Here is a 26,779-nt window from a genome sequence, read left to right as displayed (position 1 = left end):
AACCCTGTCAACCTGGGTGGCAACTTTCAAGGATCTGTGTACCTGGACACCGATATCTCTCTGCTCATCTACACTATCAAGAATCTTACCATTAGCCCAGTACTTTGCATTCCGGTTACTCCGACCAAAGTGAATCACCTTACTCTTATCTGCATTAAACTCTATTTGCCACCTCTCAGCCCAGCTCTACAGCTTATCTATGTCTCTCTGTAACCTACAACATCCTTCATCACTATCCACAACTCCACCGACCTTAGTGTCATCTGCACATTTACTAACGCACCCTTCTACGCCCTCAACCAGGTCGTTTATAAAAGTGACGAACAGCAGTGGACCCACTGCCGACCCTTGCGGTGCACCACTAGTTACTGGACTCCAGGATGAACATTTTCCATCAACCATCACCCTCTGTCTTCTTTCAACAAGCCAATTGCTGATCCAAACTGCTACATCTCCCACAATCCCATTCCTCCGTATTTTGTACAACAGCCTACTGTGGGGAACCTTATCGAACGCCTTGCAGAAATCCATATACACCACATCAACCGGTTTACTCTCATTTACCTGTTTGGTCACCTTCTCAAAGAACTCAGTAAGTTTGTGAGGCACGATTTACCCTTCACAAAACTGTGCTGACTATCCCTAATCAAATTATTCTTTTCTCGATGATTATAAATCCTATCTCTTATAACCTTTTCCAATACTTTACCAACAACTGAAGATAGGCTCACTGGTCTATAATACCAGGATTGTCTCTACTCCCCTTCTTGAACAGGGGAACCACATTTGCTATCCTCCAGTCATCTGTGCTATATGATCTCTGATTCCATGACATTAGCAAGTAATCTGATCGTTCATCTTGCTGCTTCTATGATCTAACTGTCTTGTTTCCTCCATTGCAACAGTGATAACATTTTGAAATTACTCCATTGGCAGTAAAATGGAATGGGCTTTCCTATATTAGCACAAACCTTTCTATAACCATATCGTCAGGCTCAGTTGTGTTAAGGGTTAGACAGGAAAGCTAGGAGTTGGATTTTCCAATTGCTGGAGTGAGGATGGAATCATGAACTGTCACAGAATATTGAGGATTCCACCCTCTGATCCAGAGTCAGACTGAAGAACCCAAAGATCCGTGGCTTAACATACAAGGAACGGCTGACGATCCTGGGATTGTATTCATTGGAATTTAGAAGACTAAGGGGAGATCTAATAGAAACTTACAAGATAATACATGGCTTGGAGAGGGTGGACGCTAGGAAATTGTTTCCGTTAGACGAGGAGACTAGGACCCGTGGATACAGCCTTAGAATTAGAGGGGGTAAATTCAGAACAGAAATGCGGAGACATTTCTTCAGCCAGAGAGTGGTGGACCTGTGGAATTCATTGCCGCAGAGTGCAGTGGAGGCTGGGACGCTAAATGTCTTCAAGGCAGAGATTGATAAATTCTTGATGTCACAAGGAATTAAGGGCTAGGGGGAGAATGCGCGTAAGTGGAGTTGAAATGCCCATCAGCCATGATTGAATGACGGAGTGGACTCGATGGGCCGAATGGCTTACTTCCGCTCCTATGTCTTAAGGCCTTATGGCCTTACCTCCAAGTTGGTGCTGTTAGTTATGGTCGCAGAATCCCTACAGTCTGGATACAGGCCCTTTGGCCCGATAAGTCCACACTGACCCTCCAAAGAGTAACCCACCCAGACCCATTCCCCTACCCTATTATCCTATATTTACCCCTGACTAATGCACCTAACCTACACATCCCCAAACACTACGGGCAATTTAACATGGACAATTCGTCTAACCTGCACATCTTTGGTCTGTGGGAGGAAACCGGAGCACCAGGACGAAACCCACGCAGACACGGGGAGAATGTGCAAACTCCACACAGACAGTCACCTGAGGCTGGAATCGAACCCGGGTTCCTGACGCTGTGAGGCAGCAGTGATAACCAGTGAGCCACCGTGCCACCCTGAGTTGCATCTCAGAAGGGCAGTAAGGGTTGGGTTGGCAGTCAGTTCTGTTGAGGACCGCAGTGTGCAGTGACCCCTGCCTCTGATCAAAAGCTTCTTCAGGCTCTGGCCCCAACCCGAGACCTGATGGCTCAGGAAGGTGAATTGATAACACAGTCAAACAGCCTGACTGTCAGCCTGCAAATCCTTCCCATGAGCACCCAGTGGCAGGTGGTGAGAGCAGGAGAGATTGCTGACCGGCCACGTGATGGGAAGAATGTTAAACTTCTATCGTCACTGCCTTTTGGAGATGAAATCCCAATTCATTTCACAGCCAATGAACTACTTTTGAAATGTGATCCTGCAGTGGAGGAAACGTGACAGTCCGAGTAAGCATAGCAAGAATCTACGAGTAGTAGCAAAATTATAGAATCTCTAAAGTGTGGAAGCAGGCCATTTGACCCATCAAGTCTACGTCAACCCTCCAAAGACCCACCTCCCATTTACCCATGGCTAATCCAACTGGCCTGCACATCCCTGGACACTGAGCAATTTAGAATGGCTAATCCACCTAACTTGCACATCTTTGGACTGTAGGAGGAAACTGCCACATAGACACGGGAAGAATGTGCAAATTCCACACAGACAGTCGCCTGAGGCTGGAATCGAACCCGGTCCCTGACACTGTGAGGCAGCAGTGCTAACCACTGAGGCACCGTGCCGCCCCTTATAAATAACCGGATTATTTGCTTATATGATAGGAGTTTCAGGACTACAAGGAGAACTCTTCCATTCCAAGTAATGCCATAGGATTGCATTATGCCATAATTAATTTTAATGGTGATTGATAAGGGACCAAATTATCTGCTCTGTTCCTGTTTCTTGTGACCTTGTCAGCACTGTTCTTTCGTGCACAGCCAAAGCCCTGACAGACTCCTGGTCACTTTATAGTACCTCTCCAATTGTTGTTCCTCTAACGTGGTTTAGTTGATAACTCACTCAGTTCTGAATGAGGTAAAGGTTGAGGGGTTTAGAACCGGAATATACATTCAAAGGGATTATGGATGGGGAAAGACCCAACACCTCTGTCTGATCCTGTGCCATCATCGGAAGATCAAGACAATTCACCGTCAAAAATCCTGATGCAACAATAATGAAACTGTGGTCAGTCTTTGCAATTGACCTTGATCAGTTAGTCTACAACGAGTTCAGGTCCCATCTGCTCCAGAGGTAAGTAGTAATGTCTCTGAACAGACTGATTAGAAGATATCTACCACAGAGCACAGATTAAGGTTAGGAAACCACCTCTGGTAGAGAGTACTGCAAGCCTATGACACTCACTGCATGTTAGCTCAAACTAGACACTTTTTGCAACACATAAAGAGCACTATGCTTTGACTAACCTAATAATATGACTGTACCATTTTGGTTCATTCTGCCATTCAGTGAGATGAGCAGCCATCATAAGAAGCTGTGTTTCTACTACACCTGTAATGTGATGAAATGCTCCAAAGCATTACTGGGCATTAAGCAGTGAAGTGTGATTATGAAATATAGCCACATTAGGTCATGTGACAAAAGCCATAATTAAAATGATGGGGTTTAATAGGTGTCATGGAGTAGGAAAAGTGGAAAGTGTGTGGAATGTATTTCAGAGTGTGGAGCCAAATTAATCCAGAACAAAATCGAAGAAGCTGGAAATAGAGGCATGCAGACATGTCAGCATGTAGGGGTGGAGGAGATTGCAGAGATCGGGAGGAGCCGTACCACTAAGGCATTTGAAAGCAAGGATGAGAATTTTAAAATCAAGATGTTGCTTGAGTGAGAGTCAGTGTAGCTCAGTGAACACAGCAGTGAATGGGAAACAGGACTTTGTGCAAATTAAGATACAGGCAGCAGATCTTTGGATGTTGTCAATTTCATCCCTTAACCAAGGGTAGAATGTGCCATTGCATTGGACCTGTTAAGTCTTGAGGTAACAAAGACATGAATGAGCAGTTCCAGCAGTAGATATGCTGAGTCAGGGGAGAAATCAAACTATGTCACTAAGGTGGAAATGGGTGTCTTAGAGGACAGAAATGAGATTGAAATCTTGTCTTTGGGTCAAAGTTGTTACCAGGATTGTGAATAGACTGGCTTACTCTCTTACCAAGGAGGTAGAGTCATACAACACGGAATCAGACCCTTCGGTCCAACCAGTCCATGCTGACCATGTTCCCAAACTAAACTAATCCCACCTGCCTGCGTTGGCCCATATCCCTCCAAACCTTTCTTATTCATGTACTTATCCAATGACTTTTAATTGTTATGACTGTACCTGTATCCACCACTTTTTCTGGGAGTTTATTCCACTACACTAACCACTCTCTGTTGTCCCTCATGTCCTTTTTAAATCTTTCTCCTCTCACCTTAAAAATATGTCCCCTGATTTTGAACTTGCCCACCTTAGGGAAAAGGTGCTCTCACCTTATCTATGCGCCTGATGATTTTATAAACCTCTAGAAGGTCACCCCTCAGCCTCCTACGCTCCAGTGAAAACCATCCCAGCCTATCCAGCCTCTCCTTACAACTCACCCTCTGTTCCTGGCAGCAATCTGATAAATCTTTTCAGTTTAATAATAGCTTTCCTATAGCAGGGCAAGCAGAACAGCATACAGTACCCCAGACGAAATTTCAGCAGTTTCCTGTATAACCTCAACATAACGTCTCAACTCCTTTACTCAAAGGTCTGAGCAATGAATGCAAGTGTGCTGCTAAATGCCTTTTAAATCATCCTGTCTACCTTCAATGTAATTTTCAAAGAATTATGCATCTGAACCTTTAGGTCTCTCTGTTTTACAACACTATTCAGGGCCCTACTTTTAATTGTATAAGTCTAGCCCTTGTTTGTTTTACCAAATGCAATGCCTCACATTTATCCAAATTAAACACCGTCTGCCTCTCCTCAGTCCATTGACCCAATTGATCAAGATCTCTTTGTAATCTTAGATATGAATGGAGTCAGTGGTTAAGAACCAAAAATCCATAACTTCGATCTTTCAGATATTCGATCAAATGAAATCTCTGCTGATCCCATACTGATTTTTGGATTATCAATTTGATATGAATCATGGGTGAAGTCATAAAAATGCTCATTTTTTAAAAGCAATTTCTCCATCTTAACCAGGTCATCCTTGTGAAATTCGGTTAGCCCATATATTAAAACAGGTTTTTGAAAGCGAATAAATATGAAGCCTGAGTGATGAATAACTTTCAATGGAATTTTACTGGCAAAGTTTGTGACTATAAAATTTTCCATCAGTGTTCACAAATAAAAGGCGGCCGAAAAATTTGATGAAGTGACAACATTGACTTTGGATTAAAGTCAATAGCTGAACTTTGGTTTAATTAGTTGGCTTCAGTCCTTGTGTTAATAAGGCTGCAGACACAGTGCTGGATTTTAATCATCTTGTACTGAAGGTGAGAGATGTTCCTGCTGGGGACTTTCACTCTTTCCATTTTGGAAGCCTGGTTTTGGCACTGAATACTCCAGGTCAGATGCAACCGTGATGCAGTTAGATGCAAATTAACGATTGCTTTACTCTGCTCCTCTGAGGCTGCTTGGCCCCGAGTTCTAAAATAACCCCTCCAACAAGTGTGTGATATTTTCTCAATCCCATTTTTGCATCAGCTGCCTCCTGGTTTCTCCAGGTGAGGGTGCCAAAAACCACCATGGCTTCTCCAGATGAGGCTGCCAATAACCATCATGGCTTCTCCAGGTGAGGGTGCCAAAAACCGTCATGGCCTCTCCAGGTGAGGGTGCCAATAACCATCCTGGCTTCTCCAGGTGGGAGTACCAATAGCCATCATAGCTTCTCCAGGTGAGAGTATCAATAGCCATCATGGCTTCTGCAGGTGAGGGTACCAATAACCAACATGGCTTCTCCAGGTGATGGTACCTATAGCCATCATGGCTTCTCCAGGTGAAGGTGCCAATAGCCATCATGGCTTCTCCAGGTGAGGGTACCAATAACCATCATGGCTTCTCCAGGTGAGTGTGCCAATAACCATCATGGCTTCTCCAGGTGAGAGTACCAATAGCCATCATGGCTTCTCCAGGTGAGAGTACCAATAGCCATCATGGCTTCTGCAGGTGATGGTACCAATAACCAACATGGCTTCTCCAGGTGATGGTACCTATAGCCATCATGGCTTCTCCAGGTGAGGGTACCAATAACCATCATGGCTTCTCCAGGTGAAGGTGCCAATAACCATCATAACTTCTCCAGGTGAGGGTGCCAATAACCATCATGGCTTCTTCAGGTGAGGGTGCCAATAACCATCATGGCGTCTCCAGGTGAAGGTGCCAATAGCCAGGTGCCAATAACCATCATGGCTTCTCCAGGTGAAGGTGCCAATAACCATCATGGCTTCTCCAGGTGAAGGTGCCAATAACCATCATGGCTTCTCCAGGTGAAGGTGCCAATAACCATCATGGCTTCTCCAGGTGAAGGTGCCAATAACCATCATGGCTTCTTCAGGTGAGGGTGCCAATAACCATCATGGCTTCTCCAGGCAAGGGTACCAATAACCATCATGGCTTCTCCAGGTGAAGGTGCCAATAGCCATCATAACTACTCCAGGTGAGGGTACCAATAACCATCATGGCTTCTCCAGGTGAGGGTGCCAATAACCATCATAACTTCTCCAGGTGAGGGTACCAATAGCCATCATAACTTCTCCAGGTGAGGGTACCAATAGCCATCATGGCTTCTCCAGGCAAGGGTACCAATAGCCATCATGGCTTCTCTAGGTGAGGGTGCCAATAGCCATCATGTTGAGACTCCCTTCATATCTGCAGCAGTGATAACTCTATTTCTGTCTCCAGAAATGGTATCAAACCTGCTGAGGTTTCTCCAGTCCTTTCTGTTTTTCCTTATTCTTGTTTTCTGTCAAGCTGCAACAATTTTGTATGGGGCGTTCATAACCCAGTAAATGTAGGATGGAAAATGCATTTGTTTTTGTTGTCTGCATTGTGCAGAAGTAGCAGTGGGAAATTAAATGAGAGAATGTGCATTTACGTAGTGCCTTTCGTGACCTTGGGATGCCCCAAAGTGGTGCAAGGCTAGTGAATAAGTTTTTGTGAAGCTTTCTTGAGAAACATGCAGCCAATTTGCAAAGAGCAAGGTCTCTGAAGTTGCAATGGAGCAATGTTCTCATAACTTGTTGTTTTAACCTTGTTTATAGAGGGATAAGTATTTGGCCATGACACTGGGGACAACTGCCTTAGAATAAAGCCACGAGATCTTTAATAACTGACTAAGTAGGCCAATGAGGTCTTGGTTTAACATCATTTCTCTGCTCCCTCAGCTCTGCTGTGATATGACTAGTAATGGAATTAAAGGGCATTGGGAGAATAGGCAAGAAGTGGGCGGCACAGTGGTTAGCACTGCTGCCTCTCAGCGCCAGAGTCTCGGGTTCAATTCCCGTCTCAGGCGACTCTCTGTGTGGAGTTTGCACATTCTCCCGTGTCTGCGTGGGTTTCCTCCGGGTGCTCCGGTTTCCTCCCACAATCCAAAAATGTGCAGGTTAGGTGAATTGGCCATGCTAAATTGCCCATAGTGTTAGGTGAAGGGGTAAATGTAGGGGAATGGGTCTGGGTGGGTTGTGCTTTGGCGGGTCGGTGTGGACTTGTTGGGCTGAAGGGCCTGTTTCCACACTGTAAGTAATCTAATCTAAAAAAAAGTGGAGTTGATGTCACAATCTGACCAACCATGGCCTTTTTACAGTAAATGGCATACCAGGCTTGGAGGCCTCAAATGACCTACTCCTGTTCCTAATATTGAATTGAATTAGCTTTATTGTCACGTACGCAAATGAATACAGTGAAAAGTTTACAAGTCGCCACTTACGGCACCGCCTTAGGTACAGTGTACTCAGGTATGGATTCTTCAGTAGATGTTCTCGGGAAGAAAAATTGGGAAAATAAACAAGTTAAAAGTCCAGCAATACAAATCATAGGAATAAGTTAGAAAATAAAAATGGACAGTTCAAAACACAGTCCATGCCAGCACCCATCCTTCAGTCTGCACCAGGCCTCTGGCCTTCCCCTTGAGGCTCTCAAATAATACGTATGCTTCCATGAAGTGACAGCCAGCATTATATACTTAAGTTGTGAGAGTGGGATTTGATTCCGCAACCTTTTTGATTCTGAGGCACGAGTGTTACCTGCTGAGCCCCAGCTGACAGAAGAAACATTATAAACGAACATAACATTTAGTGAACCTGGAATGGAGCAGTTTTCCAGGAATTAGCTGTGTGTTCATGCAGTAACATATCCTACAGACATTCTGAGTGTTGCTCATACGGAGCTCGCCATCAGTAAAAGGCCGGGTTGATTTGACAATACTACTTGCAGATCCAGAGGAAAAAAAGTTATCCCCTCTGCTGGAAGCTCAAGAATTCATTTAGAATGTGGTGCCTATCTTTGAAATTGTGTTTTTTTTATCGTGAAGGAATATTTTACATTGTAAAAACCCACAAGAACAGATAAAAATCTATGGCTGAAAGAATTTGAACACAATCAGCCTCCTGAAGAATTGTGTACTGAGCTGAGAAATACGCTTCACATGAGGAGTGCTGTGCAGATGTGACTTGTTTTGCACATGAGCGGTGTGTTTTAATCTTGGCACTTTATTGTATTTCTGATTCCGAGAAAGCCAGGTGAAATACCGAGCTCACTTATTTGAGTGGGCAGACTGGAAGATAAAACTTTTCACTGACTCTGAGTCTACTCCTAGCCTCCGAGAGATTGATTTGGTGAAGGAAACCCTCACCCAAATCAGAACTGGGCCGAAAAATGCCCAGTAGAATGAAGCTCATTGTGAAGCCTCCAGCTACCAGGAGAAAGTGTAGCTATACCAAAGGATTTCTGTGAGTTCAAGATTTCATGACAAACCCTGATACTGTAAATCAATGGAACCAAAGCGATTTCTGTATGTTATTCATTAATTCCTCAGCAATTTCTATGACTCATGGTGGCATTAGTGTGCGCTGTCTACAAGGTGCAATGCGGTCATTCGCCAAGGCTTCTTCAACAGCACCTTCCAAACCCACAGCTACAAGGACAAGGTCAGCTGATCCCTACTATTACCAAGTTTTTCCCTAAGCCATTACCATCCTGACTTAGAACTATATCACCATTCTTACACTATTGCCACTGTCACACAAAATCCTGAAACTCCGTCCTGACCAGCACTGTGGGTGTCCTTACATCACAAGAACTACAGTACTTTGTTCACCACCATCCCTCTCCTCAGCAGTTAGAGATGGGCAATGAATACTGTCCAACCCAGTGACTCTAACATTGCATGAGTCAATAAAACATCCTTCAGGAAGCTGGAAAAAAGGAACAGAAACACTCAGCACGACTGGCAGCATTTGTGGAGATAAAGCAGAGCTAAAGTTTTGGGTCCGATGACCGTTCAGAGTGAAGTGAAAGCAGTGACAATGGAGGCATTTAAGAGGGCATTGTCTGGCTTTATTGAATAGCAATAAAGTGAAGGGAATATGGGGACAAGGCAGAAAATTGGTACTAGGTAATAGATGGACCAAATGATGTCATTTAAAAAAAAGAAATAAGTGCTGCTTGACATCAGCCCTGAACAACATAGCTCTAATTTTCAGTTTACACTTAATTTTTTCTGGATTCCCCCATCAAAGGGCAAGGTTTCTATCTATCATTCCTATCACATTCTTTAATCGTTTTAAACATCTCATTCATTTATGCCTGCTGTTGGCTGTTCTGGTTGTTCTTCCCTTGAACAATGCCAGCAAAAGGGGATTAAATACTCATTTATTTTACTGTTCATTGAGCTTTGCCATGTACAGCTTAGATCATTACTAACTTGTGAGAAGGTTGTGCACAGTGTATATGGTCGACTGTAGTGTTATTAGAAAGGGAATTCGAGTAAGCTGCAAGAACAGACGTTTATGGTAAATATTCGTATAAAGTTAATCTTGAAAGTTGACCCTAGTTTTCCAATGATTGATCAATCAGCGATCAATTATTCATTACCAATTGCTTTCTATAGTTTAATAAAAGCCATGTGTAGACCATAGAACAGTAGAGCACAGGAACAGGTCCTTCAGCCCACCATGTCAGTTCCGACCATGATGCTGTTCTAAACTAATCCCATCTGCCTGCATATGGTCCATACCCCTCTCTACCCTGGTGAAACTGAGGACTGCAGATGTTGGAAATTAGATCAAGAGTGTGGTGCTGGCACAGCAGGTCAGGCAGTGTCTGTGGAGCAGGAGAGTTGATATTTCGTGCATAAGCCCTTCATCAGGAATTCTCTCTCCCCCTGCCTGCTCATGTATCTGTCTAACCACCTCATAAATGTTGCTATTGTATTTGCTTCTACTACCTTCCCCGGCACCACGTTACAATCTTTAGTGTAAAAAAAAAACTTGCCTTACACACGTCCTTTAAACATTCTCCCTGCCTTCCCCCCATCTCACCTTTTAGATTTTCCTTCTGTCAGCCAGTCAACAAGATTAATGTGTTGCTCATGCTCTATCATTATGGCTTTGAAGAAGAGCAGTCAATATCCAGCTCAGTTTAAATTGGAGAATGAGTGGCAGTGTGAGCTAATGAGCATTGGCTAAATGGTCCTGCTGTTAGCCACAGAGGCAGCTGACTTAACTCTCTTAGAAAAGGGAAGACTTTACACAAAAGAAATCGAATGTGGGTGCATTCATGAAAGGGACTTTAGGACTCCATCAGAAATCAACATTTCACAGTGTAAAGATTTTAGCAAGGTCAGCCAAGAGGACATTGTGGAACATGAGTTCTCTGATTGGGGCTGGTAATCTGGTCCAATCAGGGAGCCCTGACTGACAGATACAAGCAGGTGTGTCAGACATCCCGTTCACTCTGAGAGCTGGCTCTGAGGGAGCTGGATGGGTGTCATAATCATAGAGTCATAGAGATGTACAGGACAGAAACACACCCTTCGGTCCAATACATCTGTGCCGACCAGATATTCCAACCCAATCTAGTCCCACCTGCCAGCACCCGGCCCATATCCCTCCAAACCCTTCCTGTTCATATACTCATCCAGATGCCTTTTAAATGTAGCACTTGTACCAGCCTCCACCACTTCCTCTGGCAGCCCATTCCACACACGCACCATCCTCTCCGTGACTCTCCATGTGTAACTAAAGGATGATTTGGTGAAGGGGTACTGGCCTCTGTGGAGTTATTTCACACAGGGTAAAAAGTTATTTCACACAGCACTTGCCTCCTGAACCTGAAGGCATAGTCATCAAATTCTAATGTTTTGTCATTGTGTGGTGGGATGAATATGTATCAGTTAGTCTGCACTGGAAATCAGAGTCGAGAGTGTGGTGCTGGGAAAGCACAGCAGGTCAGGCAGCATCTGAGGAGCCGGAGAATCGACGTTTTGGGCATAAGCCGTCCTGATGAAGAGCTTATGACCAAAATGTCAATTCTCCTGCTCCTCGGATGCTGCCTGACCTGCTGTGCTTTCTCAGCAACACACTCTCGACTCTGATCTGCAGTCCTCACTTTCTCCTGCACTGAAATCTAACAGAAACACCAATTGAACTTCAGTGTTCCAACAAACGAGACTGTTACCAAGAACTGTCCTTGTAAAGACAGCTGGTCATGCAAGGATATGGTTCCATTATGTGTGATGGGCGACAAAAAACTTAAGGCAGGTGGAGATGCTCAGATGTCAAACTCTCCCCACAGAGAAATTTCAGCAAGGCATTATTGTCCATGTTCATGTGAGAGGCTGCATGGATGGAGGCGATTGTAACAAACGGAGAGTGTAACTTCAGACTGGGAGATCCCACCATATTGATGATGTCTGTAATGTGAGATCTCCCAGCGCCAATGTGGCAGCTGTAGTGTTACTGGTTTGTTTACTGTTATTGTGATGGTCTTTTATGGGACCCAGATTGAGCGTATGTGCTGATCCCTCAGAAACATTACTGCATCTGTATAAATGTATATCTGGTATTTCCAAGTCAGGATGGTGTGGGACTTGGAGGGAATCGTGCTCCTACGGACCCTCCACTTTCTAGGAGGTAAGGTTATGACTTTGGAAGGTGTGTTTGAAAACTCTTTGATGCATCTCTTAGGAATGTGCACACTGGAGCCACTGTAGTTACGGCAGGAATATGACTTTGACATGCGCCAACACATTTGGAGTGATTGGGACAAGGTTAGCCAGGTGGATGTTATAGAATACGAGTTTCATGATTGGGGCTGGTCCAATAAGGGAGCCCCGGCTGACAGAGATAGACAGGAATGTTGGGGTTCTGTTCATCTTAGGAGCCGCTCTGAGCTAGCTGGGTCAGTGTCAGGTACAGTTCACGTGGACATAAAGGGAGACTTGGGATACGAGCCTCTGTGGGGTTACTTCAACATTTTCCTCAAGGCCTGATATTTACCCTTTAGTTTAGATGAAAAGGATTGTGTAAGCATTTGGCAAAATGTTTTGAATCATCCTTTTGAATTGCAGAGTGTCTGTGAAATGGATCTTTTTAAGAACAGACTTGGTTTTGACATTTTATTGAATCAGAGATGAAAGCAGTAGCTTCACTTTAGAAGACTGATAGGACTTGGCTGCTTTATTGATCAGCAAATCAGATAAATGCAATGAACTGGATTCTTAAAAGTTATGCAAGTGCAATATTTAAACAGAAGACCCAGACATTTATCTTACATATACTGTCAAAATGCTTCAAAAAGAATTTGTATTAAATGCTTTGACTTGCAGTAATTTATACAGGAAATTCTGGTATCTATGTAAAGATTACCTGCTGAATAATCTATTCTTTGTGATATTGCTTCATGAGAGAATGTTGGCATAGACTTTTGAACTTGCTGCTCCTTAAATAGTATGCTGGCTTCTTTCACTTTCTGAGCCATTGGAAGAACAAGACTGTGTCTTCCTTTAACCTTTCCACAAAGCAAGGTCTCTGAAAGTGCAATGTTCCAAGTATGAGCCTGGATTCTACACTGTGGTCCCAAGGTGGGATTTCAACTGATATTTTCTGATTTGGAGGAAACAGCTACCTGTAGAATCTACCTGATGTATCTATTTTGAGCTTACTATGTTAATGTGGATATTGACGCAAAGCAACTTCATTAACAAAGAGCTGTGTTTATGGAGACCAAGGCTTGGGCTTAACTAACTAGGGTAACTTTTACCCTGTGTTCACATTTCTTCAGCCTTTTGTGCTGATTTAGCAGACACCCTGGCTGAATCCATCACTGCTCATCAGCACAGTTCTACCCCATGTGAAAGTGCTACTTGGCCATATTTCCTGAATTGATGCCAATTCTGAAAGGTGTAAAATTCACATGTTAAATTTCAGGTGCAGTCGCACATTTACTTTACCCCATTGCTGAGACCAGCACTGTAATTCTTGTACCTTTGAAAATATCCATTGCGACATTAGATGTATTTGTACTCGCTTCTGCAATTAAATGTTCTTAAATATGTGTTAGTGAAGACTCCAGATTTCATTATTTAATGTTTTAAGGAGTGGTTTAAGGAAGGAATATAGCTGCTTCTAGGAGAGACTAACATAGTGACTACTGGCCTAGTAATCATGAGATCCAGGCTAATTAATGCTCTGGGGCACAAATTCAAAACCTAGCACAGCAGCTGGTTTAATTTGAATTCAATTTAAAAATGCATGGAATCTAATTCGAAGCTTAGCAATTGTGCCCAAGAAACTATTGTTGATAATCATAAAAAAACACCGGCTTCCTTTAAGGAAGGAAATTGTCCAGCCTTAACTGGTCTGGCCTACATGTGACTCCAGACCCACAGCAATGTGGTTGACCCTAATCTGCCTCCTGACATGAGACAGCAGGTCACTTTGGTACAAAGGCTGTGAGGAATAAAGTAACAAATACTGGCTTGGCCAACAGTAACCTTATTCCATGAAACAGAATGTGTTTCCTCTTAGCGTAATTGCTTATAACGATTTCACAGTCACAAAATCATTAAGGTAAAGTAGGAGGCCATTCAGCCCATCATGTCCGCATCTGTTCTCCAAATGAGCATCGTGACTTAACATCAATCTCATGTCTTTTTCCAGGTGCTCTTGCACATTGTTTCTATTCAGATCATCGTCCATTACCCGCTTGAATATCTCAATTGAATCTGCATCTACCATATTTTACAGTCTGGAACCATGTGCTGTATGAACACATCACATTTTTGTCTTTTGCAAATCATTTTAAACCTGTTCCCATTTACATTAAACAGAAAAAACAAGAACTGCAGATGGTGAAAATCAGAAACAAAAACAAACTACTGAAAAAGCTCTACAGGTCTGGCACATCTGTGGAGAGAAAGCAGAGTTAACATTTCTGGTCCAGTGACCCTTGTTCTGAAACTTTGATTTCTCTCCACAGATTTTCCAACAATTTCTGCTTTTCTTTTTGTTCCCATTTCTATTGGTTCTATATTGGTTTTAAAGTTCTGGTGTTGAATAGTAATAATGTGGTCTAATAGTGAATTGCATTTGTTTTAATTAGAGGAATCTGGGATTCAAAAGTACAGAATTAATGGTTCAGTTCGAGCCTTAGCTAGATTTCATCTGAACTGCCGGGTTCTGTTTTTGGTATTGCATTTTGGGGAAAAAATATTGGTGTTAGAAATGGACACAGTACAAATTTGCCAGTATTCTAGCAGGCCTTAGAGACAGTTTTATTCAACTTTGCTTGCATCCCTTTAAGCTGAGAGATTGAGGAGTTATTTAATTGAAGCCATAGAGTCATACAGCACACAAACAGGCTCTTCGGCCCACCTGTGCCAACTAATAAACAACAAACTTGCACTTGGCTACTATGCCCTGGTATTTTAAGTGCTCGTCCAGATGCTGCTTAAATGTTGCGAGAGTCCCGGACTCCTCCACCCGCTCAGGCAGCACCTTCCATCTTTCTGTCACCCTCTGGGTCAAACGTTTTTCTTCGGATCCCCTATCAACCACTCACTCCTTACCTTAAATTTATCCTCTCTGCTCTTAAACATGTCTGCCATGGGGAAACAATTCTTGCGATCTGCCCTGTCTATGTCTGTCATAATTTTGTACAACACATTCAGATCTCCCCACAGCCTCTTCTGCTCCAAGGAAAACAAACCCAGTCTGTCCTAATACAACATAGAACATTACACCGCAGTACAGGCCCTTCGGCCCTTGTACCGACCTGTGGAACAAATCTGAAGCCCATCTAATCTACAGTATTCCATTCTCATCTATATCTCTGTCCAATGACCATTTAAAAGCCTTTAAAGTCGGCAAGTCTACTACTGCTGCAGGCAGTGCAATCCATGGCCCTACTACTCTGAGTAAAGAAACTACCTCTGACATCTGTCCTATATCTATCACCCCTCAATGTAAAGCTATGTCCCCTTGTGTTAGCTATAGCCATCCGAGGAAAATAGCTCTCACTGTCCAACCTATCTAACCCTCTGATTATCTTATACGTCTCAATTAAGTCGCCTCTCAACCTTCTTCTCTCTAACGAAAACAGTCTCAAGTCCCTCAGCCTTTCTTGTATGACCTTCCCTCCATACCAGGCAACATCCTAGTAAATCTCCTCTGAACCCTTTCCAAAGCTTCCACATCCTATAATGCGGTGGCCAGAACTGTACGCAGTACTCCAAATGTGGCTGCACCAGAGTTTTCTACAGCTGCAGCATGATCTCATGGTTCTGAAACTCAATCCCTCTACCAATAAAAGCGAACGCACCATATGCCTTTTTAACAATCCTATCAACCTAGGTGGCAACTTTCAAGGATTGATGTACCTGAACACCTGGACACTACCAAGAATCTTACCATTAGCCCAATACTCTGCATTCCTGTTGCTCCTTCCAAAGTGAATCACCTCACACTTTTCCGCATTAAACTTCATTTGCCACCTCTCAGCCCAGCTCTGCAGCTTATCTTTGTCCCTCTGTAACCTACAACATCCTTTGTAACCTACAACATCCACAACTCTATCGACTTTAATTGTCATCCGCAAATTTACTAACCCATCCTTCTATGCCCTCATCCAGGTCATTTGTATAAATGGCAAACGACAGTGGACCCAAAATAGATCTTGCAGTACCCCACTAGTAACTGAACTCCATGACGAACATTTCCCATCAGCCACCACCCTCTGTCTTCTTTCGGCTGGCCAATTTCTGATCCAAACTGCTAAATCACCTTCAATCTCATGCCTCCATATTTTGTCCAATAGCCTACCATGGGGTCCTTATCAAACACCTCACTGAAACCCATATACACCACATCAACTGCTTTACCCTCATCCACCTATTTGGTCACCATCTCAAAGAAATAACAGTCTTTCCATCCCAGGCAACATCCTAGTGAATCTCCTCTGCACTGTCTCCAGTGCAGCCACGCCCTTTTGGTAATGTGGTGAAGAGAACTGCACGCAGTGTTCAAAATCATCAAAGAAATACAAAGTTCGGGTTTGCTCGGGCGATTTGGCTTCTGATCTCATTACGGTCTTGATCTGAACAATCAGATCAGAGCTGAACTCCTGAATTGAGGTGGGAGTGACTATCCTTGATATGAAGGCAGCAGTAACTGAGCAAAACTGGTCATTGAGAATGGCGGTGGGGGAGGTTGTTTGATGGGGAGATATCCCCATTAGTTGGAGCCATCCCTAGCTCAAGGGAAGATGACAGTGGTTAGAAGAGACTAATATCTTTCCCCCCCCTCCCCAAGACAGGAGTTCATTGTCATACTGTCCAAGACCTAACCATCTTCAGCCACTTCATCAATGATTACCCCTCCATTTGGAAAACAATGAGCTAATTAGGGATAGAGTTGAAAAGTGTGGTGCTGGAAAAGCGCAGCAGGCCAGGCAGCATCCGAGGAGCAGGAGAATCGACATTTCGGGCATAAGCCCTTCTTCACCGGCGATGGTCTTCCTGGCGATTGTGGAGGCAGTTATCTGGGCGGCGATCGCGGAGGCTGCATGGTCGGTGGTGGTTGTTCGTGCGGCGGTGGGGGCGGAAGTGATGTCACCGTTCGCTGCAGCAGTGGTGGCTGCAGCGGCCTCGTGGGTACTGCGCCCGAACGGTTCCGGAGGTCGCGAGAAGGTTCAGGAACGGTTGAGGAATCCGGAGTGTGGGCGTGAGTACATGAAGAAGGGCTTATGCCCGAAACGTCAATTCTCCTGCTCCTCAGATGCTGCCTGGCCTGCTGCGCTTTTCCAGCACCACACTTTTCAACTCTGGTCTCCAGCATCTGCAGTCCTCACTTTCTCCTAGCTAGTTAGGGATAGTCAGCATGCCTTTGTGAAGGGGAGGTCTTGTCCCTCAGATTTGATTTAGTCTTTTGAGAAAGTGATGAAGATCAATGATGAGGTTAGGGCAGTGCACGTTGTCTACCTGGACTTTACTGAAGCATTTGACAAGGTCCCTCATGGTAGACTGGTCCAGAAAATTAAGTCATTTGGGATTCATGGTGAATTACTAAATTGGGTACAAAATTGGCTTGGTCATAGAAGATAGGAGGGTAGTTGTGGAGGGGTGGTTTTATGACTGGACGTCTCTTACTAATGGTGTTCCATAGGTGCTAGGACCTCTGCTGTTTGTAATATACATGAATGATGTGGATGAAAATGAAGATGGTCTGATTAATGGACAAGATGAAAATTGGTAGAGTGGATAATGAGGAAGGTTGTCAAAGGATTCAGCATGATAAAGATTAGTTGGAAAGTTGGGTGGAGAAATAGCAGATGAGCTTTTAATCTGATCAAGTGTGAGGTGATGCAATTTTGGGAGGTCAAATGCAAGAGGAAAGCATATAGTCAATGGCAGGACCCTTAGGAGCATTGACATACCGAGTCCATAGCTCTCTGAAAGTGATTATGGATACATCGATAAAGAAGGTGTGCAGTGTGCTTGCCTTTCTTGGTCGGGGAGGAAAATGAGGACTGCAGATGCTGGAGATCAGAGTCGAGAGTGTGGTGCTGGAAAAGCACAGGCCAGGTAGCATCTGAGGAACAGGAGAACTGACGATTTGGACATTAGCTGGGCTTATGCCCGAAATGGCGATTCTCTTGCTTCTCAGATGCTGCCTGGCCTGCTGTGCTTTTCCAGCACCACGCTCTTGAATTTGTTGTTTGGACAATTGAATATAAAAGTTGGCAACTCATATTGCAGCTGTATAAATCTTTAGTTAGGCCGCCTTTTAAGTATTGTTTGCAGTTCTGGTCCCCACACTATAGGAGGGGAGGGAGGCATTGGAGAGGGTGCAAGAGGTTTACCCCAGGATGTTGTTTGGACTGGAGCATGTTAACTATGAGGAGCAAATCGACAAACATGCATTTTTTTTGCGAGACCTTCGGAGGCTGAGGAGTTACTCGATAAAAGTAAATAATATTATGAGGGATATGAATAGGCTGGATAATCAGAGTCTTTGTCCCAGGATACAAATGTCAAATACTAGGTTTAAGGTGAGAGGGGATAATTTAAAGGAGATGTGCAAGGCAAGTATTTTACTCAGAAGATGGTAGGTGCCTGGAATGTGTTTATAGGGGGAGGTGTTAGAAGCAGACACAACAGCAATGTTTGAGGCATTTAGACAGGCAGGGTATAGAAGGAAACAGACCATATGCAGGCAGTTTGGATAAGTTTAGAATGACATTGTGGTTGATAGACATTGTGGGCTGAAGGACCTGTTCCTATATTCATTGTAAGATCAGACATGGTGACATACGTTAATGATTGCAATGTTCAAAACTCCTCAGATAATGAAGCATTGCAGCACACCAGGCCACAAAAGTCGGGATTGTGTACAAAAGAGTCAGATGGTGGCATTTCAGGGGAACTGTGTTCAATGCCTCTTGCAATTTCACAGATGCTGAAACTGTGTCCAAATGTAGCAAGACCTGCACAACATTATGTGGGCTGATAAATGGCAAGTAACAATAGTGTTATACAAATGCAGGCAATGACCATATCCAACAAGAGAATCTAAACATCTCAGCTTGCAACTCAACAGCATTTCTATCACTGAATCCCCAGCTATTAGCATCATGGGAGTTGCCATTGACTAGAAACTGAAGTGGCCCAGCTTTTTAGTACTGTGCCAGTACTGTAGCCCATTATACAGATTCAGGAAATTGCCGGACTGATTCTGAGCCCTGTGTCCTTTGTGCTTGTAAGCTTGATACAGACTTGTTCATGTTGTAACATCTTTGTGGTGATCACTTTGCTTTCTGCTTTCTCTTGTCTCGCAGTTCAAAGTTTGCCCCCCAAGCCTGTGCGTTTCTACTCCAGGGCACAGGAGTGTCCTGTTTCAGAGGGATCCCAGAAGCGTTCTCATTACAGACTTCTTTGGCAGTGTGCGCAAGGTGGAAATAACAAGTGATATCATCCAACTGACCCAGAATGACACTGAAACCGAGCAGAGGTAAGCATATGGATCAGCTACCTCCATGCGTATGTCTCTATAAGCAGAGGGCAGTAGCATGGGCCCTGGCAGATTAGCTGAATTGTTCTTAGAAAATATGCCATAAGTTTTTTTTCCCTGTAAAACCACAGCATTGTGACTTGCAAAAGATTAAGGATAGGCTAATGTGCAGTAGTGCAGTTGGATGAAGACTTTTTTAAATTCATTCATGGGTCATGGGCATCGCTGACTAGGCTGACGTTTATTGCCTAGTTGCCCCTGAGAGGTTGGAGGTGAGCTACCACCTTGAACCGCTGCAGTGCATTTGGCATGGGTACACCCACGTGCCCTTGGGGAGGCAATTCCAGGATTTTGAACAGTGACACTGAAGGAACAGCGATATATTGCTAAGTCTGGATGGTGATTGGGTTGGAATGGAACTTGCAGGAGAAAGTGAGGTCTGCAGATGCTGGAGATCAGAGATGGAAATGTGTTGCTGGAAAAGCGCAGCAGGTCAGGCAGCATCTAGGGAACAGGAGAATCGACGTTTCGGGCATTAGCCCTTCTTCTGCTAAGTCCCTCCTCCCTATCTTTTATCTTAGCCTGCTGGACCAACTTTCCTCATTCCTGAAGAAGGGCTAATGCCCGAAACGTCGATTCTCCTGTTCCCTAGATGCTGCCTGACCTGCTGCGCTTTTCCAGCAACACATTTCCATCATGGAACTTGCAGGTGATGGTGTTCCAATCTATCAGCATTGCCCGTCTCCTCCTAAAAGAAAGTGAGGACTGCAGATGCTGGCGAGTCAGAGTCGAGGGTGTGGCGCTGGAAGAGCACAGCAGGTCAGGCAGCATCCGAGGAGCAGGAAAGTCGATGTCTTGGGTGTTAATCTTTCATCTGGAATGTGGGGGGTGTGTGTGGGTTTGGGGGAAAGGGGGCTGAGAGATTGATGGGGGGCTGGCTGGAGGGAAGGTAGCTGGGAAGGCGACAGGTAGATGCAGGAAGGGGCTGCTAGGTTGGAGCGGAGGATGGAGTGGATAGGTCGGAAGGAAGATGAACAGGTGGGACAGGTCAAGTGTGGGCGACCACTTTTCCAACTTCCTTCCCCCCCCAACCCCACATTCCCCCAATTTATCTCTCAGCCCCCCAAACCCCATTCCTGATGAAGGGTTTATGCCTGAAACATCGATTCTCCTGCTCTGCAGATGCTGTCTGACCTGCTGTACTTTTCCAGTGCAGCACTTTTCGACTTCTCCTCCTGGATGTAAGTGATCATGGGTTTTGAAGGTATTGTCTAAGAAATTTTGGTGAATTTCTGCAGTGCGTCGTGTAGATGGCAACTGCTGAGCATTGGCGTTGGAGGAAGTGGATGCTTGTGGATATGGTGCCAATCAAGTGGGCTGCTTAGTCCTGGTTGGTGTCTAGCTTCTTGTTGGAGCTGCACCCATCCGGGCAAGTGGCGAGTATTCCATCACACTCCAGACTTGTGCCTTGTAGATGGTGGACAGGCTTTGGGGAGTCAAGAGGTGAGTTACTTTCTGCAGGATTCCTAGCCTCTGACTTGGAATTTCTAACTTGTGACAAAAACATCTGGAACAAACTATACTATCTCTGACTTGATCAATTGCCAGGAAAGTATTCTGAAAGACGAGTGCAATGAACATTAGTTGACCGTTCTGTAATAGAATAACTTTACTCAGACAGTGGAACAGATATTGGTCAGATGATGGCTCAGCACTTTGCTCAATGGTCTGGGAATATGCCTAAAAAACATTTTTAACTTAAGTGACACCTTGATAATTTGTGAATTGTAAAATGCGCAAATGTGAACTTGTGTGCCCAATGCTGTTACAGACCCAGCTCACTTCTTTATTTCTTGGCAGAACAGGAGATTGTATCTGAACATAGCTAGATATCTCAAACATGTTAAGGCAATAATACCGGTGAACCAAGGCATGAACGATGTAAAGCAAGCCTGGGGTCACTGAGGAATAGAATTAATAAGGAAGGATTTTTTGATAGATTTCTGTACAATATTAATCTGAAGTCTTGACATTTTCATGTCTAAATGTTTTATACTGAGTGACAGGGTCCCAGCATGGATTTCTGTGAAACAGCATTCCTCCTGTCACTTTGAGTAATTAAGTTTGACCCCTACACCCTGGTTTCTGTTTTGTAGGATGTTCGCTATCAATTCTGCTATTTATCCCCTGTGTAGATGAACGGACTCTCTTGTGTCCCTGAATACTCTGGTACAGTTGGCAGTGTCTGGTTTAGCAGTGTCTCTGCTAGCTGACAGAGTGCAAAGGCAATTTTATTTGAATAGAGAAAGCGTTTATATAATTAATTTGTTGGCGTTTAGTGGTAGATTTTCAGATGCAGCTAAATGTAACATAAAGGTTTTCTTTATTAGTATGTAGAACTAAGTTATGACTCCCTCTAGTGTGTTCTTATTGTAAATATTAAAGCACAAATTTCAATTTGTTAGCATTCCAGGTGAGAATATTTCTGCCACTGTTGTTTTTGAAGTGTTCAACATTCACTTTACCTTGTTGTTCCATGTTTGACATCGATTCTTCTAGGACCCCAGGGTCTCTCACAACTTCGTCCTTTGCAGTTTTAGCAGTATTTACGAGTGCACTTGTCCCTGTGAACTACAGTTCCTGTGCTATTTTTCTGCCCAATTTTATATATATTGTCCAATGCACTCTATATTCTTGAGCTGCTTCCTGCAAATTGACTATGTTAACATCAGCTGCCAATCTTACCAGTTTACATTGAGCTTTTAATTGTATAATTAATATTTGTTTCTCAAGCTCATTAATCTCACTCAGATTTAAAATCTCGCAAGAATGGTGTTGTTGATTTTGGAGGGAGATGTTGCATATTGCTGCAATCATATTGATATTGACCCATTGTCCAGTAACCCTCATAATGGTACTTCCCTGTCTTTTCTGTCTTGCTACTCTGGCATAAACTATCAATCTCTAATATGTTTATTCATTTTCAGCTGGCTTCATTTGTACAAAGCATGAATTCTGTCTAAAGCAAGGTTCCGTATACTCTACATACCTTCCTCTGTGAATAGTGTTACCATTGAGGCTGGAGAGGTGCACTGCTTCCTTTTCAGCCCCACTCTTCTATTAGTCAAAACAACTCTTTAGTTTGAACAGGTTGATGATATGGCCAGTTATAATTGGCTCAATGTATCTGAATTGTATCAAATTAAATATAGTGAAGTTGGCCATTTCTTTTAGCCAAAAGAAAACCCAAAGTTATTAAAAATAAAACTTAATTTTAGAAACAAGCAAATTTATTGATGAAAAATGTTTAGATTGTACAAAGGTAGTCATGAGTTCCCTCCCTGATGAAGGGCTTGTGCCCAAAATGTCAATTCGCCTGCTCCTCAAATGCTGTGCTTTTCCAGCACCACACTTTTCAACTCTGACTCTCCAGCATCTGCATTTTCCCCATGAGTTTTCTTTTAACAATCCCCAACTTAATATGAGGCCAGGTGAGTTACAGACAAACTATGGTTGGAAACTCTATAGAACATATCATTTGGGCGTCATTTGGTTGGATAGCTGGCTTGCAATATTGAGTAACACCAATAGTGTGGGTTCAGTTCCCACACTGACTGAGGTTACCATTAAGGACTCTCTTTCTCAACCTCAGGTTTTCAGGTTAAACTCACCACTAGTCGTCTCTCTCTAATGAGAGAGCAGTCCTATGGTCTCTAGGACCATGTCAACTTTATTAAGTTATTAAACAGTACGGAAAATATTCTCAGCATTTCCCCAGCACACATTCCACACATTGTGGGTCAGCAAATCGCATCAGGGATTCCGATGATTTAGTTTTGACGATCTGATTTTGAAACTCCCTCAAAAGCCACTTCACCAATACTGAGGAAGAGTCACTTGGCCCGAAACATTGACTTTGATTTCTCTCCACAGATGCTGCCAGACCCGCTGAGCTTTTCCAGCAATTTCTGTTTTTGTTTCCACTCATTTGTGGACTGCCTCAAAGATGGCTCACATTTTGTGGTTCACCTTTTTCTGGCACTGCCATTGTGTGCTGTTTGGATTATGCATTGCAGCACTTAACAGACACAACTTTTCCACAAACAGCTAACTTAACAAACCCAACTTTATAAACCTAACTTTCCAAATGCCTTGCGTTTGAATCAGGTTTAGTTGCACCAATCAGCTCCTACTTTTAGGTTTTCTTTACTCACGTCCCCAGGGTGGCATGGTGGCTCAGTGGTTAGCACTAACTGTCTCACAGTGACAGGGACCCAGGTTCAGTTCCCACCTTGGGCGATTGTTTGTGTGGAGTTTGCACATTCTCCCCGAGTCTGCGTGGGTTTCCTCCGGGTGCTCCGGTTTCCTCCCATGTCATCCTTAGTACACTGGCCACTCAGTCATCATCACTGAAACTGATTAAACCGACGTAGGTTGTGGAATCTTGCTGTGTGCAATATGGATACAGTGTTGCAGCAGTATTCAAACGTGCTTTGGTACATTGTGAATTTATGATGATTGTGATTAATGTGAGTCTTTCTGTTAATTCTGTCCTGTTTCATAAGCTTGACAATTAAAAAATAAAGAACAAAACAGCACCGGAACAGGCCCTTTGGCCCTCCAAGCCTACAACAACACATTTTGCCCTTCCACACTAAAACTGCCTTCACTTACAGGATCCGTATCCCCCTATTCCCTTCAAGTTCATGTATTCATCCAGGTGCCTCTTGAATGCTGCTATTGTGTCTGATTGCACCACCACCACCTCTGGCACTCACCACCCTTTGTGTGGAAAATTTGCCTCACACATCTCTTTTTAACTCTTCACCCCCCCCCAACCTGTGTCCCCTAGCAACTGACCCCTCCACCCGAGGAAAAATCCTCAGACTTTCCAAACTATCCGTGCCATTCACAATCTTATAAACTTCTATCAGGTCACCCCTCAACCTCCTCCATTTCGGTGGAAACAGCCCCAGTCTATCCAACCTTTCTTCACAGCTACAATCCCCCAAACCAGGCAATATTCTGGTAAACCTTTTCTGTACCATCTCCAAAGCATCACATCCTCCTGTTAGTGAGCTGACCAGAACTGTTCTCAGAAGCTTGCTAATGCAAAGAGTTACTTCAATTCTCCAAAAAGTTAACCCAGTTTAATTTCTCAAACAATCAAAGATGCTAAATTGATCTGTATCTATAATCTGTTTAACTGACTGTAATGCTTATCCTTTTAACTTCATTTATTATTTTCTAACTTGTACTATGTATCACTGTCAGGTAATGTAACTTTCTTTTCTTTATTTCTCTACTTTGTATCTAAGATTTATACTTGAGATGGTACAGTGAGAGGCGACATTGTAAACCTTTTCATTGTACTCCTGTACTTGAGTACATGTGACAATAAATCTCATTCTAATTCTAAATGTAGTTTGGTGAAATTTAAATTTGTGATTTTCTTTTAACCTGTTAAACTGAAGACTTAGTCAAGGTATTCATAATAATGAAGGTTTTGATAGCTGAAATCGTAGAAACATTTTTCACTGACTGATACAGTAACTGAAAGACACTGGCAGTGATCAGTAAATTCAGTGTTGGTAAATGAGCTGGAGAGGACAGCTAAGTGGTTAGAGCTGCTGCCTTGCAGCGCCAGGGTCCTGGTTTTGATTCCAGTTTCGTGGAGTTTGTGTCTATGTGGAGTTTGCACATTTTCCCCGTGGGTCTCCTCCGTGTGCTCTGGTTTCCTCCCACACTCACAAAGATGTGCAGGTTAGGTGGATTGGCCATGAGAGATCCTGGGATTGTTTGGGGGAACTGTGTTTGGGTAGGATGCTCTTCAGAGGTCAGTGCAGAATCGCTGGGCCGAATTGCCCCTTTTCGTACTGTAGGGATTGTATTCTCGGAGGGGGGAGGAGTGGTTCATTGTTCAGCTTGTTATATCCTGGAATGTGCTGACTGAAAAGGGGGCAGGAAGCAGATTCAGTACTAACGTTTGAAAGGGAATTGGACGTAGATTCAAATGACAGTGAGGAGGTGAATATAACCAGTTGGATTGGTCTTTGAAAGAGCCAGCGCAAGTCATAGTGGGTGGAATGACAGCCTTTTGTTATGGTATGAAAGCACTTCTGTACTTTTCATATCAGCTCATTGTCAGGGACAACAGGAAATGGTAATGCAGCTTTAATTTCTGAATTCTAGCGATGATGCAAGATGTTTTCTGCTTCGAATTTTGTCATGTGATTTTAATGTTACACAAACTATTTGATGACCACAAGAGGCAACAGTAGAACACTGAGGCGCAGCTGTTCTCCAATAGGTGGCCTCAGCTCCCTTTTTTATCAGGCACTGAGAGAGATTTTCGGATAATTTTTTTTTGTGTAGTGATTCCTCACTGTGCAAGCCATTGGAGCAGGACCGATTACATCACCGGATTGCAAGACAATGACATGCGGAAGCCATTTAGCCCACTGTAGGTCATCTGCCTCAGATTAACAATAACATGTATTTGCATAAAGCCTTTAAAATGGCAAAACATATGGAAATTGATACAGTGCCAAAGAGTTATGAAGTCATTATGGCATGGGAGAAAGTCATTTTGCCCATCGAATCCAACATGGGATATGATCTCTCAGTAGAGAGAGAGAATGACTGGTGCTAATTTAACCTGAGGGTCACCACAACGTAGCTGAGTGGAGAGGTTGGGAAAGCGAGTCATTCATGATAACCTCAGCCAATGTAGGAAATGAACCCACACTGTTAGTATTAATCTGCATTTCAGATTGGCCAGCTAACTGAACGGAGCTAACCGAACCCCAATGCCCACAGCAGTGTGGTTGACTCCTAACTGCTCTGTGGGCAATAAAAATGCTGGCCTAGTCAACAACTCCCACATCCAGTGAATAAGTTAAAAATAAAGTTTAATGCAGTACAGTAAGCTTTAAGGAGCAATGTCCAGGATTTAGTGGCTAGGCAACTTTAGACATGGCTGCCAGTGTCGGACTGGCAGAAACTGGAGAGGGACAGGGGACGGGTATTGGAGATGGACAGGGTACGGATATTGGAGAGGACGGGGCATGGATATTGGAGAGGGACAAGGCATGGGTATTGGAGAGGGACAGGGGACGGGTATTGGAGAGGACGGGGCATGGGTATTGGAGAGGGACAAGGCATGGGTATTGGAGAGGGACAGGGGGATGGGTATTAGAGAGGGACAGGGGACAGGTATTGGAGAGGGACAGGGGACAGGTATTGGAGAGGGACAAGGCATGGGTATTGGAGAGGGACAGGGGGATGGGTATTGAGAGGGACAAGGGATGGGTATTGGAGAGGGACAGGGGACGGATATTGGAGAGGACGGGGCATGG

General features: G+C 43.8%; 1 protein-coding gene across 1 annotated transcript in view; it reads left to right on the top strand.

The window, feature by feature from the left end:
* Positions 1–26,779, top strand: part of pigk (phosphatidylinositol glycan anchor biosynthesis, class K) — a 117,929-nt gene that overhangs the window by 27,719 nt on the left and 63,431 nt on the right. The window contains exon 9 of the mRNA XM_043698684.1: positions 19,249–19,421. Within this exon, the coding sequence (XP_043554619.1) occupies positions 19,249–19,421 (173 nt within the window). The remainder of the gene's footprint in view (positions 1–19,248; positions 19,422–26,779) is intronic.

The sequence above is a fragment of the Chiloscyllium plagiosum genome, chromosome 11, assembly GCF_004010195.1.
Source record: "Chiloscyllium plagiosum isolate BGI_BamShark_2017 chromosome 11, ASM401019v2, whole genome shotgun sequence".
In the NCBI taxonomy this organism is placed as follows: domain Eukaryota; kingdom Metazoa; phylum Chordata; class Chondrichthyes; order Orectolobiformes; family Hemiscylliidae; genus Chiloscyllium; species Chiloscyllium plagiosum.
This window is presented reverse-complemented; position numbering and strand designations above follow the sequence as displayed.